This window comes from Camelus dromedarius, chromosome 33, assembly GCF_036321535.1.
Source record: "Camelus dromedarius isolate mCamDro1 chromosome 33, mCamDro1.pat, whole genome shotgun sequence".
Lineage (NCBI taxonomy): Eukaryota > Metazoa > Chordata > Mammalia > Artiodactyla > Camelidae > Camelus > Camelus dromedarius.
In genome coordinates this window covers 20212489-20230056 of record NC_087468.1, presented here as the reverse complement: position 1 = coordinate 20230056, position 17568 = coordinate 20212489, and the positions used below count along the sequence as shown (strand labels likewise).

Here is a 17568-nt window from a genome sequence, read left to right as displayed (position 1 = left end):
GATGCTGTTGCCAAGCCCCTACTCCCTTGTGAGGAGTGTCCAGGGCAGCCTCTATCCCTCAAGCTTAATGGAGCTTTGCAGGGGGGGCGACTGGGGAGGATGAGGCTTCCACGGTTGCAGTAGATCTTGCACTGTGTTCCTGAAGTCTGGATGGATAGAAAATATTGAGACAGCTAAGGGACCCCAGCAGTAAGATTCAATGCAGAATGGGCCATGAGCAAACCAGGGGCTTGAGGGAACGGCATCCAGAGTGACAGACTACATTGCCTACATCAGAGGGGCTGTGATCAGAGGGGCTGGCGGGGGTCTCTGAAACCCAAAAACTTTACCCCAGGCGAAAGGTGGATATCTGCTTCAGATATCCTCTCACTGAAGAAGCTCTGTCAGACACAGGTCCCGTGACAGGAGACCATGTCCTTGTCCCCTCACTACCTGTGCCCAGTCCAATGGTCAACCTTCTTTAGCCAGTTGGGGAAACATGAGCTGAGAAAGCAAGAAGCCGACCATCTGGGGCTCTGAGACAGCAGGTTTTCACCTCCCTTCTGCTCCAGCTAGGAAGAAGGAACAAGATGGGATGCTAATTTTGGCTCTGAGTTTCTATTATTACACAAGCTAAGCTTTCAACCTGTTTGAGCGAGATGAGCATTTACCCGGCGCACTCTCTTTGCCACGCTTTGCTGGGGCTTTGGAAGACAGAGGAAGACAGCGACCTAGAGCCCTCCTCTCAAGGGCTGCCTGTCACTGGAGAAAAGTCTAGTGTCCCCACTAGGACATTTAGTCAGAGCAGGAAGTGGTCCAGGGAAGGACGGCCACTGCAGACTGAGCGCCCTTGAGTTCAGAGATAAATGAATCCAGTACTGCCATCATGAATCTAACATTCAAATCCAAACAACACGAATGTGTTTCTTCTACATAGTCTATCAAGGAAGACAAACACAGAAACAGATAACAGCAATGAGGGCCAAACGGCATAATACAAGTCTGGAAGAATGCTCTAGGAATAAAGAGAGCTAATTTTTTTTTTTTTTGAGTTGTTGGATAGAGTTTCATGGAGCAAGTAAGATTTGATCTGAGTCTTGAAGGATGGTCAGGAAAGCCTTGGAAGAGAAGCAAGTGAAAAGAGGGATTCACATCACGTAAGAAAGCCATACTCTGTAACAGAATCTCCACAATGCCCAGGACCAGTCATACTCGGTTATTTATTTCTAGTCCCTAGCGTGCTTGGCATCCGATAGGTGCTCACTAAGTGTCTGTTTTGGTTCACACGGTAATTCCTCCAGGACTTACTCAGGCCTGACCCTATCTGCCTCTAAATTATGTAAATTTGAGTTCTTCTGTCCTATTTTTTTTTCCTTTTTCACCACTTTTCACTTCTATCAGGGTCACTTTATTAAAAAAAATTCATGAAGCTAACTTTTGTTGAGGACATACTGCGAGTAATGTTTGAGATCAAGACCCCAAATTGATTCCTGTTGTTCTATCTGCCAGGTTTGGTTCTTAAAAAATTGTTTTCATGAGCCCCACCAGTCAAATCCACACTGCATAACTGTTAGTCTTTCACTTTGAATCCCTTTGTCTGATCTTCCATGTCTACTCTCAGACCAAATACCAGGAGCCTAAGGCCTAGAGAGGCCAGACAGAGCTGTCTGTTTCACACCTCCTTTCCCTGAACTCATCCTGGACCCACTTCCTCTTCCTCCACTGAATCCGAGAGGGGACACGAGAATCTGTCCCTTTACACTAATACCCACAATGGTCTGTTTCCTTATGCGAAACTGTGTGAAATCCAATACCTGCTCCAAGATTCTTGCACATTATTCGTGGCCTCTCTGGCTCTGTGTCCTAGCCTTCAAGAATTCTTGATATCTGGTGTTTACTTCCTACGATAAATTGCTTTCTGTTCACTGCCCCCTCTTCCAAGATTTGTCACTCACCCCAACTTCAAGCCAATCCGCAAGGCCTTTCCCAAAGGTTTAGAGTGACTGAGGGGGTTTGCATCACCATATTTCCAGACATTCTCCTCCTCCTCCCCAGTTTCCTAGGTCGGCCATGGCTCTCCCTTCAGGCATGCCTTAGGAATCAATGACTTGCTTTATTATGCAGATAACTTTAGAGTTCCCCTCCTTTGTTCCCCTACCCTCTGGGCCTTTCTCTTTGTCTTCAGTTCATTCAAACAAATGGAAATGTTCACAATGGGTTTCTCCATTTCAGCAATGCACTAAAGATATGATGCAGGTGGGGAGTGGTCTAACCTGGGAGCAAACAATAAGGGAGTAAGTACCCTGTTGGTAAAGACTTTAAAGACAATAGTAATATCAGAGCAGGCAGACAGCTAGATAAGAGCAGAGAAAGGCGGACACAGGCCAAGTGGCAGGAATTAGGTGAAAAAGGAGAGGGATGGCCAAATGCAGGAAACCACACATCATGTAAACAATGGGGGTCCTTGGGCAGACAGAGAAAAGCAGGAATCTCAGGACTGACAGGAGATCACACATTTTGGGGTGACTAGTGTCCTGGAGGCAGACAAAGAAAGGTGGGAAAAGGCAGGAATCTCCAGTGTCCAAATGTAACCTTTTGCTCATTATGCCCTCATTACAATAAAATGAGCCTTGCAGGTCAGAAGTACCCATCGTGTACTGATGCCATGACACTTCCGATCCAGACTAAATAAGGACAAAAGTCCCTTCTCCTCTTGGGAAGGTGGAGCTGGGATGGAAATCAGGGAATACGACCCCAAACCCTTCCTCCCTGATTAAAATTCCACCCATTCTTTTCTATACCCTGCAAACAAAAAATACTGCAAGCCATACCAGTAAACAGAGAATGCTGAAGCCATCAAGTCATCAGATGCTGCCGCCACCCCCCTCCACCCCACAGTGAGATTAAGGTGCAGACAAGCAGGCAGCCCAGCCTCTGCAGCCACTCACCATGGTGCCCCCTGAGGGAACTCAGAACAACAAAGGACAGGACACTGGCCCTAGACAGCTGGGTGCTTGTCAAAGGAATGGTTTCAATGAGCCCAAACGTTTGCACCCTCCCATACATAGAAAAGTGCTAAATTCTTTAACTTGAGATGCCTGGTTTTCTGTAACAGTAATCTTTAATATTCTGACTCCCTGGTCTTTGCTGTGAAGCTCCCATATATCCTGGCTCCTCCCCTGCCTTGTTGGAGCAGTCCCTCAGAGCCATCTGAGAGTCTGTCATCTGGGCTTAAAGGGGTTTGAATCCTCAGAAATGTCCACTGAATGACACATAACCCTCAACTTTTAGGCTGTGCATTTATTTCAGTTGACATGTAACCAACTTGCCAAAGAAACTCAGCACAGCTCCTCACCTGAGTCTGCCTGCTCTCCCCCTGAAAACGTACTATCTCTTCCTTAATAAATCCTCACTTCACTTTCTTAAACTTGGTGTCTCTCATCTCTGGATTCTTTCTGTGATGAGACGAGAACCTAATTTCCAGCAAAAATAAAATCATCTAGAAGTTGGTCTTTCTATTATCACCATGCTTCAATAATCCTACATGTCAATAATAAAATACTCCTTTTGTCAGGGGGTTGGGCAGGTCGGTGGGGGCAGTAGAAGAATTTACCAAAGACAAAGGGTGAAAGTATTAGGTATGCTGTCTAACAGCAGGTCACACAGATGAGAGGTTCCTGTGAGAGCTCTGAGGGTCGGTTGCTGAGACCTTTTTCAGGGAGGGTTACATCAGGTACCGAGGAGTCACAAGGTGCATGACCAGCTTGTGCACAAGTCTGATTGGTTGATGTTGAAATAATAGGGAAGGGATGGGGCCATGAAAGGGTAAAGCTACATGACTTCTTGGGGGCAGCTGGTTCTGGAGGTCAGGCTTCCAGGCATTGTATAGATGATCATTATCTCAGTAAGGCAGGCATGTATCAGGAAAAGCATATTTTTTGTTGTCTATGAGGGGCAGCAGCCAGGCACGTGAGGGACCTTGGAAGAGAGGGGCCTTGGAGCAGGAGTCTGCCAGACCCACGCTCCTTGCTGGGCCTGCTCCCCTGTTGTACTTACTGCCACACTGCCTTCACCTTGGTAGGCGCTGCTCCATTTAGGAACGCAAAACGGGCAGACGCCTTGAAACGCCCATTTTTCTCATCATCTCTGCCAGGGAGATTTCCTTTTTTTCAAGCATAGGGAACTTTCTCCTTGACATTCTTTCTTCCCTTGGTTTCTATTCTCCTGTTTTTCCTCCATTGTCTCCACTTACACATCCTTAGTCTTGTGAAATAAAATTCATATTTATGACGAGACAAGAAAAAGTTAAACATAAGAGAATTCTTCTCTGCCCTTTAACCTCCTCTTTCCCCCACTGTGCACTGTGTGTCTGCTCTGTGCAGCTACCAAACGTCTCTCACAGGCAGGAATTCCTGCTTAGCCATGAAAAGCAACACTCTCCTAGCGGCAACAAGACAACTCGTTAAGAGACAACACTCCTTCTTGACCTTGTAAGGGGTCACATGACCACCAGGAAGATGCTTAGATCTGGATTTTATGAACTGGGGGTCAATAATACATCATTTGATGTACAGTCCTCTGATTCAAAAAACTTATATAACTGTGCCTTGATTGCTAACCGGCAGAACAGTTCTCAGAGCTTTCTGAGATGTTCTTCTTGGGTTATGAGCCTCAAATTTGGCTTGAATACAACTTTCTGTTTCTTTCTTAGATCAACTGATTAATTTTTTTGTTGACAGTCTCTTTCCAAAATTCTCCCCCAACCCTGTGATAAACTTGTTCTTTGAACCAAGCAAGAAGCAGGCATGGTTAGTTGCACAAGCCTTGCCATGAAAAAAGATCTGAGGGAAAAATGAAAAAAACAAAACAAAAAAAGCCACCCCCCCCCAAAAAAAAACATTACGTTTCAAAGAGGGTTACAATGCAGGGATAGAATTGTGCCCTAAATGGAGACTTGAGGCCAGCAAGAAAGACAGAGTTAGGGGAAGGAAAGCCTGGCCATTTAAGATGTGAGTGAAGCTGGCTTTCCCGAGGTCTGTTGTGGAAACACCTCACATAAGATTCTTGTGTGGGATTTCAGGAATATGACAAAAAGATATACCCAAATGTTCTGTGGCAGAATTATGTTACACCATAGCACAGCAAAAGGTTTGAATTCTTTCGATGATAGAGTGGGTTTCCAGGTTTTAAAGGCAAAGGATCAAGGGGATCTCCAGCACCATGGACAGGGGCAGAGCACAGGGCCCAGTCCCCACACCTGGGAATGTAACAGGTGTTGCTGGCACTCAGGAGGAAACAAACAGAGGAAGTGCAGCCTCCTATATCACGTGCACTTACAAGTGCAGGGAAAGACTGAGCACCCACACGCAGGCACTAGCAAGGAAGTGACTCATTGCCTCTCGAACCTAGAGGTGGGAATCTCCGATCTTTCCTTCTCCCCGTGACATTTATCATTTGGCGAAACAGAGGTAATGACCACTCTGGCCCAATACGTGGTGAGCATCTGAGGTCCTCCCAGGAGTGAGCCCTCAGTACTCACTTTATTACCCTCCAATTCCACTGCAGGAAGTTGAATTCCATGCAGTAGCTGGTCAAAGTCACATCTCCCTGCCACCCCCCAGCCCCCACCCTCCTTCTCCACCATACCTCCTCATTCATCAGAGTCAGGACCAACAGCATTGGCTCACGTGCAGCATATGGCATCACCCAGTGCGTTGCTCCCGGCAGGTAGGGGGCTTTAGTCAGCTACACAGTCCCTGAGGTCCAGAGAGACTGCTGGGCTGCACAAGGGAAACAGCCCATCTCTCTGGTTGTCCTACCAAAGGAAAGAAGACGACAAGAATAGATGGAAACCACATATAATGGGGGCTTCTTATTTAGATGTTGGGAGACTACTTCTAAAACTTTGGGGATGAGAAGTCCTCCTTAAGAAGACACAAACTCCAGAAACTATAAAGGAAAAGAGTGATATATGGGACTACTATTTTTTAGCATGTATGACAAAAAAATTATCACAAAACCAAATCAAAACACACATGTGACAGTATATCTAACATTCACAAGGAGCCTTCAAATTGATTTAAAAACAGACTAACGGAAAAATGGATAAAGGCTGCATTTGATACAATGCAATTGATACAGGAAGAAATACAAATAACTGATTAACCTACAAAAAGAAACTCAATCTCACCAGTAGGAAAATGTGAATTAATACACAAATAAAATACCATTTTAACACATGACACTGGCAAAAAATTTTAATTTAAAAAAAAGTTAAAAAAATTAGCAAGCGGAACGGGCAAAGGGGAAGGAAACAAGAACACCTACACGTCACCGATGGTGGGTGAATTCTACAACACTTTGAAAAGTATTCTGACAATTTCTAATAAAATCAGGGACCTACATACCTGATGGCCTAGAAGTCTCACCTCGAGGGTCTGTGACAGACGCCAAACAGGCAGCATTTGGCGCCTGCTCTCCATCTGGCTCTGCAGGGGTTAGGCTATCAGCCCCTGTGGCCACTGACTTCCGAAACCCCCTGAAGGGAGTTCGGGGCTGAGATCAGGACTGAGGCACTCTGTGCTCTGGGAAAAACTCCAGAACAGGACTTCACATGGTTAAATATTTTCAGGAGAAATTTTATGAACCCAATTCCTTGCATCATTGTATACCTAGAAAAGCACTACAACCATTAATGGAGACAATTGCTCCTTGTGACTGGTAGCAACCCTCTACTGAGCTGTGTTCTTGACTACTGCACCCCTTCACCAAAATCATATATACACTCACCTGCCCCTGCCCCTTTGAAGGACTGGCTCCTGAGCTATATGGACCTCAGTAAGCCACAAATAAAACTGAACTCACAGCTCTCACGTTGTGCTGGTGTTTTGTTTGTTTGTTTGTTGTTTTTCAGTTTAAACCTATCACTGATTTTAGCAGGAAAAAAAAAGATAAAATTGTCAAAGGAAAATCTTCCATTTACACTGACCCAGAAAATGACAACCCTGAATGTCATATCTCTACCTAGCTGGTTGATTAAAGAACCGTGAAATTGGTCTCTGAGAAGGCAGACCCTAACAGACCTATGGAAGACCTCTCCTGGCCAGTGAACAATGTAACAGACATACGGACTCACGTAGGCTTCAATTAGTACAATCACTTAAAAACTCCCTGAATTATCCCCATCTGCAAGCTTCCCAGGGAATTTCTTCACTTGTGTGTACTCCTTGCCCAACAATTGAAAAAACCTTTTTTTTTTTTTATGTTCTGATGGTTTTTATTTTATCCTTTGACAGGATAAATGAAACAGGTGAGTTCTGGTTTGCAGTACTGAGTTCTGGTGTCAGTAGGATGGGTCCTGGGTAGAGGCCTCGAGGTGCGTATTTCATGCTGGGTTTGTTACCGGAGAGTAGGTTTTTGTCTTGTGTAGGAAAGAATTTGAGTGAACCATCGCAAAGTGAAAGTAAGTTTATTTAGAGAGGTACGCATTCCATAGGCAGAACGCAGTCCTTCTCGGGACAGTGGCCCTGGGGTGCGGGGGTGCTTCGTTTTTATGGCTGGGTAATTTCTTATGCTAACAAATGGGAGGACTATTCCAACTGTTTTGGGGAAGGGGTGGGGATTCCCAGGAAATGGGCCCCCACCCACTTTTTGGCCTTTTATGGCCATGGTGCCTGTGAGTATGTCATTTAGCATGCCACTGCATTTCAATGGGCCTATAATGAGGCTCAAGGTCTACTGAAAGTTAAATCTCCCCCATCCTGGGCCTGGTTTATTTTAGCCAGTTTATGCTGTATCCTCAGTGGCTATGCTATTCTTTTACTGGTTGTGCTGGGCCCCCTTCCCTCCTGTCTCAGGTTGGGGTGTCTGGGAAGCAGAAGTAGGCTGAGAGGCCATCAGCAAAGAAGTGTTCCTTGAAGCCACAGATGAAGAACAGGATCCCAGCTGAGTGGAATGTGTTGCCTAAGAAGACAAGGCTGATGGGAGCTCTGAGGGATTCTCTAAAAGATGGTAAAGCAGAAAGTGCGAGTGAACATGTGGTCCCTTAATTGAGGGTTCTGTGTTCATTCTGCACTTGCCCTCAACCTCCAATGCCCAGTGCCTCTTGCTGCTGATAGTTTCAAACTGAGTGCGTTTCCTTCCACACTTGTAATTCTTTTTCTAGACCTTATTCAGGAAACAAGGGGGCCATGTGGCCATCTCACGGTGGAAGAAGCACAGAGGCTCTCCCCGTAAATTAGGATCACTATTGTCAACTGAAATAAATGCACAGCCTAACAGTTGAGAGTTATGTTTTATTTGGTGGGAGGACTCAAGCCAGGATGACAGCCTCTCAGGTCGCTCTCAGGGACTGCTCCGAAGAGTTGAGGGAGGGGGGCTAGGATATATAGGAGCTTTACAACAAAGATCGGGTAGTTGGAACAATAAAAGATGACTTGTTATCTAAAGAAAACCAGGCGTCTCAAGTTAAAGAATTTAGCGCTTTTCTATGTATGGGAGAAAGCAAACATTTGGGCTCATTGAATCCATTCCTTTGACAAGCACCGAGCTGACTAGGGCCAGTGTCCCATCCTTTCTTGTTCTGAGTCCCCTCAGAGGGCACCATTGTGACTGCAGAGGCTGGGCTGCGGGCTGGTCTCCACTGTGGGGGGTGGTGGCAGTGTCTGAGGACTTGATGGCTTCAGCACTCTTTGTTTACTGATACGGTTTGCAGTATTTTCATTCACACTATGCAGCGTTGATAAGAAAACAAAACTTTTCTATGTTTCAGGGAGCAGTCTCTAGCCTCAGATTCATATAAAAGAAACATAACTTCATCTAGATTTACTTCAATTTCTGTTTGAAACCCCACTTCCATAGGAAGAGTGGAAATTTAATCCCAGTATATTTTGGTTTATCCCAGCCCCACCTCACAGCTCTCTGCCTCCTTTCTGCCACTGTTGAGCCCCCACAGAGATATCACTGCATGTTCACTGGCCCTGGGTCCCCTAAGATCTCTCTGGAGTCTTAACACCCTTTGCTCTCCCCACTCACCCAAGAACTTTTTCCAGATAACATCATGCATAGGCCCTCTCTTTGAGACCCATCCAGTGCTCTGAGCCTCAGACTTGGGAACCACCCCTGGGAGGCTAAAGATGATGCAGGAAAACGGATGTGGGACGTGAGGAGGGCCGTGTCCCAGGTCTTGGTTAAGCCCCTGGGATGTGCCCCACCAAGTGTAGGTCCTTAGCGTTGCACAGGAAAGAATTCAAGTGTGAGGCACAGTTTGTTGCCGGTGGATCCAACCGGTGCTCCAGGTTCTTGTCCCGTCACAGAAAGAATTCAGAGACAAGATGTAGAGGTTAAAAAAAGTAAAGTGAGGATTTACTAAAGGATGGATAGTACACTTTCAAGGGAAGAGCAGGCAGGCTCAGGTGAGCAGCTGCCCTGAGTTTCTTTGGCAAGGTAGTTACATAGGGTGTAAAATGAATGGGTGGAATATTCATTGAAGAGGGAAGGGCTTGAGGTCGTATTTCCTGATTATCATCCCAACTCCACCTTCCCAAAGGGAGGAGGGATTTTTGTCCTTATTTAATCTGGATCAGAAGTGTCATGGCATCGGTGCATTATGGGTACTTCTGACCTGCAAGGCTAATTTTATTGAAATGAGGGCATAAAGAGCAAAAGAGCATTTGGACTCTGGAAATTCCTGCCTTTTCTGACCTTTCTGTGTTGGTCTCCAGGCCAAACGGTGTGGCCTCTTATCAGCCCAAAGATTCCTGCTTTTCTTTCTCTGCCTAGGGACCCCTAGTGCACATGCATGTTCCCTGCATTTGGCTTGTGCCCCTCCTTTCTGCCTAATTCTGCCATTTGGCATGCACCCCCCTTTCTCTGCTCATATCTAGCTATCTGCTGCTCTAACACTGTGAAGTCAATCAACTAATGCTTGGATTTGTTAACCTTCGTCCCAATTCTATGCTGAATTTTCCAGTTCATGGCCCTTCACGAATGTGCATACACCACACACTCCTTCCATGAATATGCATGTACCTTTAGCTTAAAACTTCCTTAAATTTGATGTTCAGGGAGACACTGCTTTGGGAAAGATCCCCTGCATTCTCCTCACTTGCTGCAAGTAATATGTCCTTCCTTCCCCCAATCTTTGGCTTGGTTTTGTCTTCTGGAGTGAACCCAGGTTTCCGAGTAACATTATTCCTACCCCCAGCTGCCCAGCCCAAACTCCAGTTTAGCTGCTCAAAGGAGTAACGCTTTCTGTCGTCTCCGGTCAGGAGCTATTTTCTTTCTTGCATGTAACACAGTGAGGAGCATGTAAATACGGAGAGAAACGGTGAGCAAAAGACAACCCCCGCGCCCTCCAGAGCTACCATGCAACGGCAGAGAAGACACTAATCCAGTGATTACACAAGGAATCCAAAACAAAGTTAAAAAGTAAAGTTGCAAATGACATCAGAGCTGGGAATGGAATGTACCTAGTAAAGATAAGAGCCTATAGCATGGATTTTGATGTAGTGAAGTTTTGCCTGAGAAATTGAAGACAGAGTTAATTCAAAGAGGGAGGAAAGCTTTCTCGGCTGACAGGACACCCTCGTGGAGGGGTATAAATTGGCACATTGCGGGAAGTAAAGAAATAGAGTGCACTTTCCCTAAAAAATCCAGGCTTTTGTGGGGATCAGCGTGAGGAGGGTGGTTATGGAAGGACTTACCTAGTTTGTCCCTTAGCAGCCGCCATCCGGCCAGCCGTGGCCGCGACCTCGCCGCACTGATTACTGGGAGTTGTAGTCTCGCGGAGGGAGCAGGCATGGCGGCCTCCATGGCGAGGGTCGGCCGGCCTGCAGCAGGCTTGGGCGGAAGCTTTCGAGCCGCCAGGGCCCTGCTCCCTGCGCCATCGTCTGTCGCTTGCGGTAGGTGCAGCGGGTCTCGCGAGCTCGCCCGCCGAATGAACCCAGGATCAGGGTAGGGGGGAGACGAGGCTGGAAGTCAGGGGGCGACCTCGGGGGAGGCCTCTCGTGGGACCGCGAGTCCGGTGCGGGGAGATGGCGAGGTCTGGCCGGAGCTCTGGGCAGGCGCGAGCCGGCTTGACCTCTGTGTCCGCTCCCGCAGGGGCCCTCGCGGGGCCGGGCTGCCGGCGAGTCACCGGACCTTCGCATCCCGGCGCCTTCCAGCCGCCGCCGAAACCGGTCATTGTGGACAAGCGCCGCGCCCAGCGTTCGGAGAGCAGGTGAGGCCCGCGCCCGGGCCCGAGGCCCGCCTTTGGGGTCTGTGAGCTGTGGCTCCTGCAGTCGCTTTAGACCTGCAGAGCGGGTCTGCAGCTCCCGTGGCAGGAGCTTGTGTGCAGGAATCCGAGAAGGGCGCCCAGCCCGGTTGGTTTCTTTCTTTTCTTCCACCCAAGCCGGCGTGGACGTTCCCTGCAGTCTTATTAGGTTAGAACTTCAAGTAGGGATCCTCCAGGTTGGAAGCTCTGTGTCAATTTTTCTCTGAAGTACATCGTATTTTACTTCTTTATTTAGGAACGCATCGTTCCTCCCTGGTTGGAAACGGATTGCCCGCAACAGTTTTATTTCCGCAGCTCACTGTGTTTTACTGTCCCTCGCAAAAGCGATGCAGTGGTAAAAAAAAATTTCCACTAATTTGTGTCTAAAACTTGCTCTTCAAGACAGTGTGCTTAAAAACCTTGTTTACTTAAGGACGGTGGTAACTTTGGAGGTACATGTAAATTTAGGTGATCTAGGATTTGCAGAAGGTGTTTCTGTAGAACTGTATAACAACCTTATTAAAAAGCGAATTTTAGGAGGGGAAGGTTGGTGTGACTTTTAGGCTTTTTGAAAGGGTTCTGCGTCGTCGATTGGATTATCTCTGTGTTTAACATTTAAAATATCCTGTGATTCTAAGTTGAAATAAACTTGAAGTTACGAAGCCTTGAGATTCTGAGTAAGATTTCTCTGTAGAGATTTTTGTTTTGTTTTTGTTTTTGAAAGTGGAAAAGACGTATGTCTCTTAAATGGCAGCACTTAATATAATTCAATTAAATGGGAATTACTAATTTGGTAAACAGTTTTTAAAAGTTTATTATAAAGTTTGAGGTCTTAGTAAAGTTTCTAAACTAAACTTTCTACGCTATAAACCTTTCCTCCTAGATGGTATACAAGTTAAAGAAAGTAATATGGAACAAGGAGACATATGTATGGACAAGGAGACGTGAACAAAAATGAACACAAAAGTAATGTTTGTAATCAGAACTTAGAGCAGTCCAGATGCCCTTCAGTAGGTGAATAGGCACGTGCATTCACATAATGGGCAGTTACACGGCAGTGAAACATGAATGAACTAGAGTTAACAGAGATTAACTTCACAAATACGATGTGTGAGAAAAGCAACCTGCAGAAGAATTGATACAGTGTGATAGCATTTTTATATTGCCCAGACATAACATACATGTGTAAAATATAAAATAGTTTACAAGGGAAATTCTGCACTTTCACAGAGCAATCAAACCTCGCTCTCCCAATAGCTGTGCAAGCTGACATTATGTGTCTTCTGATACGACAGGATAATATCACATAATCACCTCTGTAATATTTTTATTAAAAGTGTTTAACCTTGGTCTAGGCATGTGGATGAATAAACGAAACGAGAATCCAGGGATGGTCTGTAAGATTATAGGCTTTGACTTTTCAAAGAAGTTGGTGATAATGAAAACAGGAATGTGGGGAATAGTACTAGTTTAAGAAACTAAAGAAGCTAACAGCCAGATACAGTGTGTGAAGTTTGACTGTAGCTCGGATCAGGCACCAAGTAGCTATAAAAGGAGCAATTAGGTATATTTAAATATAAATTATATTAGCTCATACTGTTGAATTGATGCTGAAGTTCTTAGGTGTTACACAAGTGTTGTGATAAGTGTAAGAGAAAGTCCTTATTAGCAGTAGCCTCCTGAAATATTGAGGGATGAAATGCCTTGCTGTCTGATGTTTTCAAATGTTTCAGGAAAAAAAAATTATATGTATAAATAAATAGGGAAAAATGTTGGCAGTTGATGAAACAATGTGTATTATATATATGGGTGGTCATTGTATTACTGTTTCAACTTTTTGGTAGGTTTGACACGTTTCAAAGTAGAAAATTGAGGAAAAGGAAGAAATTCGTAGGAATATTCGTCACCAAATTTAGTTAATTACCCCGTAGTATTAACTATGGGGGTAGGGAGGGGTGCATAGGGGCTTCAACTGTATTGATCATTTATTTCTTGAGGTGGCTGACAGGGACATGTATTTTCATTGTAACGTCATTTATCCTTTACTGTAGATTAAATATTTCATGATGAGTTTAAAATCAGTTTGAGAACAGGAAGATTATTTTTAAAGTCAGTTTGCAGTTGGTGGTTTTTATGTTTCTGTCTTTTGCAACATAATTTATTATAACATGTACAACTCAAAGTGAGGCCTCTGGATATGGTCACAGGCTTTGGAATCTGACAGACATGCCTACATTTAAATCTTGACTCGATAAGTTCATAGCTAATGAAATAATAGGTCTGCTATTTACCCTCTCTAAGCTTCGTTTTCTTCATCTTCACCTGGTTGTTGTAAGGATCAGTTTACACTATAGATGTTTAATAAAGCTTTTAACACAACTCTGGGTGAATACTTGGGAACTGTTAGCTACTCTCGAGCACCGACAATTCTAGAAATAAAATGGACTTTTCTTATATAGAGAAGGAAGAATAAAACATGTCAACATCCTAATCTTTTACTCTATTTGGTAAAGCAATGACTTTTCTTTTAATGATCTTTTAAGTTTGCTTTTTAATTTTTTAAAATTTATGTTTTTCACAGGTTCTTGAGTCCTGAATTCATTCCTCCAAGGGGAAGAACAAATCCTCTGAAATTTCAAATAGAAAGAAAAGATATGTTAGAAAGGAGAAAAATACTCCACATTCCAGAGTTCTATGTTGGTCGGTAACAGCTGGATGCTTTTATTACTAGTGGTTGGAGGGGAGTTTTCTTGGCATAGAGAAAATTGTTTTTCACCTGTCTGTGTTTTACCCGTATGAGGTACTTATTCCTAATAGTATGTTAAAATATTTAGGATGTTTTGAAGTTCCCTGGAAGTGCTGTTGTTTCCGCATCTCATGTAAAAGTTCACTTCTCTTTTGAATTTCTAGGGAGCATTCTTCGTGTCACTACTGCTGACCCATATGCCAGTGGAAAAACCAACCAGTTTCTGGGGATTTGCATCCAGAGATCAGGAACAGGACTTGGAGCTACTTTTACCCTTAGGAATACTATTGAAGGGCAGGGTGAGTTTCATTTCATTATTTTGATTTTCTGGAAAATGGTATCTCAGGATTCTTTTTTATTTTCTTCATCCTGGGATAAGAAAGTGGAACTTGAAAGTAAAAGGGATCTCTGCGGGATGACATGGAGCCTGTGGCCTAGGAATGGTATGAGAATTGAGGTTGCTGAGTAAATAGAGTTGGTGCATTGCTTTTTCCTAGAAAAGGCTTCTTTTTGTTACAGGGACACCACCATTAGAAGTAGTCTTTCCAAATCATGGCAAAATCAAAGGAGGAGACGTGACTGTAGAGCAGTGTGGGGACATTGATTTTAGGAGCAGTTAACCCATGAGAACATTAAGATAAACATAATGATGTCCTTGTAAGTTCATTTCTCCTAAAATGAATGGCCCCCATTTGCTTTATATTACAGCAGTTATCACAATTATTAGTTATATAAGAATTGGAGGAATTTCAAAAAAAGGCAAAAATACGTTTGCTGTGCCTAATAAGACAGAGGAACAAGTGGTAAAACTCTGGAAAAAGTTACGAATCAAAAGGCAGGAACAGTAAATGTTTCGTGCTTAAAGTTGTGTCTTCGTGGTCTCTAACCGTGCAGTAGTGTGTTGAGAGAAACTGAACGTGACAGCAGTCGCTGCCTTCCCTGTCCTGTAGTGACCTGCGGTACTGTGCATGTAGGAACTCAGCAGGACTTGGCTGCGGATAGGAGCTTGTGCCTCCAGTCAGGCTGTATACTTAGAGTAATCTTGTAATAGAAAGTTGTACTTGAGCAAAGATGTGACAGACCTGAGTTTGATCTTTTTGTTTAAAATTGAGATAATTTCTACGTCCCAGGGTTGTGGTCAGTTGATTGTGATGTTGTGCATGAAGTCCTGGACACAGAATACTCAAAAGTATTAGCTCTGTGTTGCCACTTTCTACCGTTAACGTCTTGACTGTTCGTAACCTACTGGTACCTTCTCCATTGATACTTCCTACTTTGATGGTTCCTTCTAGTCCCTTGGCTTTAAATACCATCCATGTGGTGTTAATTCCCAGATTCATATCTTGTGGACTGACCCTTGTTACAGATTTGCACATACAACTACCTATTTGACATCTTCATTTGGGCATCTAAAATAAGCATGAAACAAGTTCAGAACAACAGTTTATTTCCTTCAGTGTGTTCTCACAGTTTTTTCTATTTCCATCAGCTGTACCACTCCCCACCCATTTACTTAAACCCAAAACTTAGGAGCTATTTTAAAAAAAAATATTTTATTATTATATTGTTTTAAAATTTATTTTTAATTTTAATTTTTTAAAATTTAATTTAATTTTTTTTTAATGGAGGTACTGGGGATTGAACCTAGGACCTCTTGCATGCGAGGCATGCACTCTACCACTGAGCTATACCCTCCCTCCAGGAACTATTTTTAATTATTCTTTTTCACACATTCCGGTCCATCAGCAGTCTCTAAAACTTTTATCCCAGTTCTGTCTGTTTTTCCATGTCCATTGCTACCAGTCTTGTGCATGCCACCATCATCTGCCTACAGCTCTGTGCAGTATCTCTCATGTACTTTCCTGTCCCACCAGGTTACTGTGCTCCAGCCAAATGGGCATTTTTCTGGTTTCTTTGCATTTGCTGTTCTTCCTGCCTGGAGCATTCCTGGCCCTTCATAGAACCAGGTTAAATGTCATCTTTTCAGAGAGGCTTTCACTGACTATACGCTTTAGTTGCCCTCGCCCCAGTCCCAGTGTCATCACCCTGGATTGTCTTCACTGTATGACATTACCTTGGTGGCTTGTTTATTTGTTTATCATCCACTAGAATGTAAACTTTATGAGAGGAGAAGAATTTTACCTATTTTGATTTTGCTGTAGGCACAGCTCCTAAATCAGTGCCTATAACAATAGATTGTACAGTGAATGCTGGCTTAAATCCTGGTATTAACACAGGGGTCAATGTTGATCATGTGTTTTACTATTTATATATTTTTTTGGGGATTAGTCCAGGAATACACTCAGAATACACTCTTCCCCTTAAATGTTCGATGATACAGATGATATATATTAACCTATTACACATAGCATCTTGGAAACACTCAAAGCTATTTCTAGCTTGCTTCATGTAAGAAGGAGGGCTTCAGAGTGTTAACAAACCAGGGCCATCTTAAGAGGACTTCTATACCAAAGTTAGAACTTAAAAATGTACTTTCTCTTTCTGCATCATTAATTCTGTTGTTCTTAATGTAGAGGAGATAAAGCTTTATTTAAGTAATTAGGAAATGAACAAGAACATGACAGTGAAGAATTTATTTAAACTTCCAGCTAAGTTAATACTGTCAAAATTAAGGAGATACATGGCTCACCCTACTTATAGAAGACGTTTTTCTTTAGACTTTATCATTCTCATTCTAATTCAGGTTTTCTCATTTTTTTAATCTATATGGATTTTAGTTTATTTCTATTTCTTTCTGTAATCTTCATTTTAAAGATTATATATTTATATCGTATTTCCTACATGCAAAAAACCTGAGCTAATTCCTTCATGAAATAGCTTTTATCGTAGTAAGAGGCATATGCAGGAATCTGAATTTAGATTGTAAGAATATGTTATATTCTTCTCTTCTTAGGTGTTGAGATTTGCTTTGAACTTTATAATCCTCGAATCCAGGAGATCCAAGTGGTCAAATTAGAGAGACGGCTGGATGACAGCTTGCTGTACTTGCGAGATGCCCTTCCTGAGTACAGCACTTTTGATATGAATATGAAACCAGTAGCACAAGAACCTAGCCAAGAAGTCCCTGTTAATCAGGTATGACGTTGTACATTTGAACTGGAAGTTCAAGAATAAAATCAGAAATACGTATCTTAATGACAGCTTTTAGAGGAATTTTTGCTTGCAGCTGTCAGCCTAATGTATTCCCTGCCTTGTGTTTTCCGTAGCTGAAAGTGAAAATGAAGCCTAAGCCCTGGTCCAAACGCTGGGAACGTCCAAAATTTAATATTAAGGGGATAAGATTTGACCTTTGTTTAACTGAAGAGCAAATGAAAGAAGCCCAGGAGTGGAGTCAGCCGTGGCTTGAGTTTGATATGATGAGGGAACATGACACTTCAAAAATGGAAGCTGCAATATGGAATGAAGTTGAAGCATCGAAAAATTCCTGATCTGAGAATGAATTTGGTTACTTGCAGAGGATATACTGACTCTCCAAGGATTTATGTAGAAACTAATTTTATATAAAAGGACCCAGTCATTAAATCAACTAAGATTCATTATTTTATGGGTATTATTAAAATAAATAAAATTA

General features: G+C 43.4%; 1 protein-coding gene and 1 non-coding gene across 2 annotated transcripts; one reads left to right on the top strand and one right to left on the bottom strand.

Moving 5' to 3' along the window:
• The first annotated feature begins 10769 nt into the window (after positions 1–10769).
• MRPL19 (mitochondrial ribosomal protein L19) lies at positions 10770–17568 on the top strand. Its single transcript, XM_010980015.3, has 6 exons — positions 10770–10880; positions 11080–11197; positions 13812–13930; positions 14141–14275; positions 16891–17072; positions 17204–17568. Exons 1-6 carry the CDS (start codon positions 10778–10780, stop codon positions 17423–17425), a joined length of 879 nt encoding a protein of 292 aa, XP_010978317.2. The 5' UTR covers positions 10770–10777; the 3' UTR covers positions 17426–17568.
• Positions 15600–15672, bottom strand: TRNAA-CGC (transfer RNA alanine (anticodon CGC)). The gene has a single exon. It is a non-coding gene; the product is annotated as a tRNA-Ala (tRNA).

Bases quoted from the DNA above. Each gene is read 5' to 3' on its own strand.
- MRPL19 (XM_010980015.3), top strand. From the start codon at position 10,778: ATGGCGGCCTCCATGGCGAGGGTCGGCCGGCCTGCAGCAGGCTTGGGC. The intron at 14,276-16,890 runs GTGAGTTTCATT...TTCTCTTCTTAG, and splicing joins GAATACTATTGAAGGGCAGG to GTGTTGAGATTTGCTTTGAA. The intron at 17,073-17,203 runs GTATGACGTTGT...TGTTTTCCGTAG, and splicing joins AAGAAGTCCCTGTTAATCAG to CTGAAAGTGAAAATGAAGCC.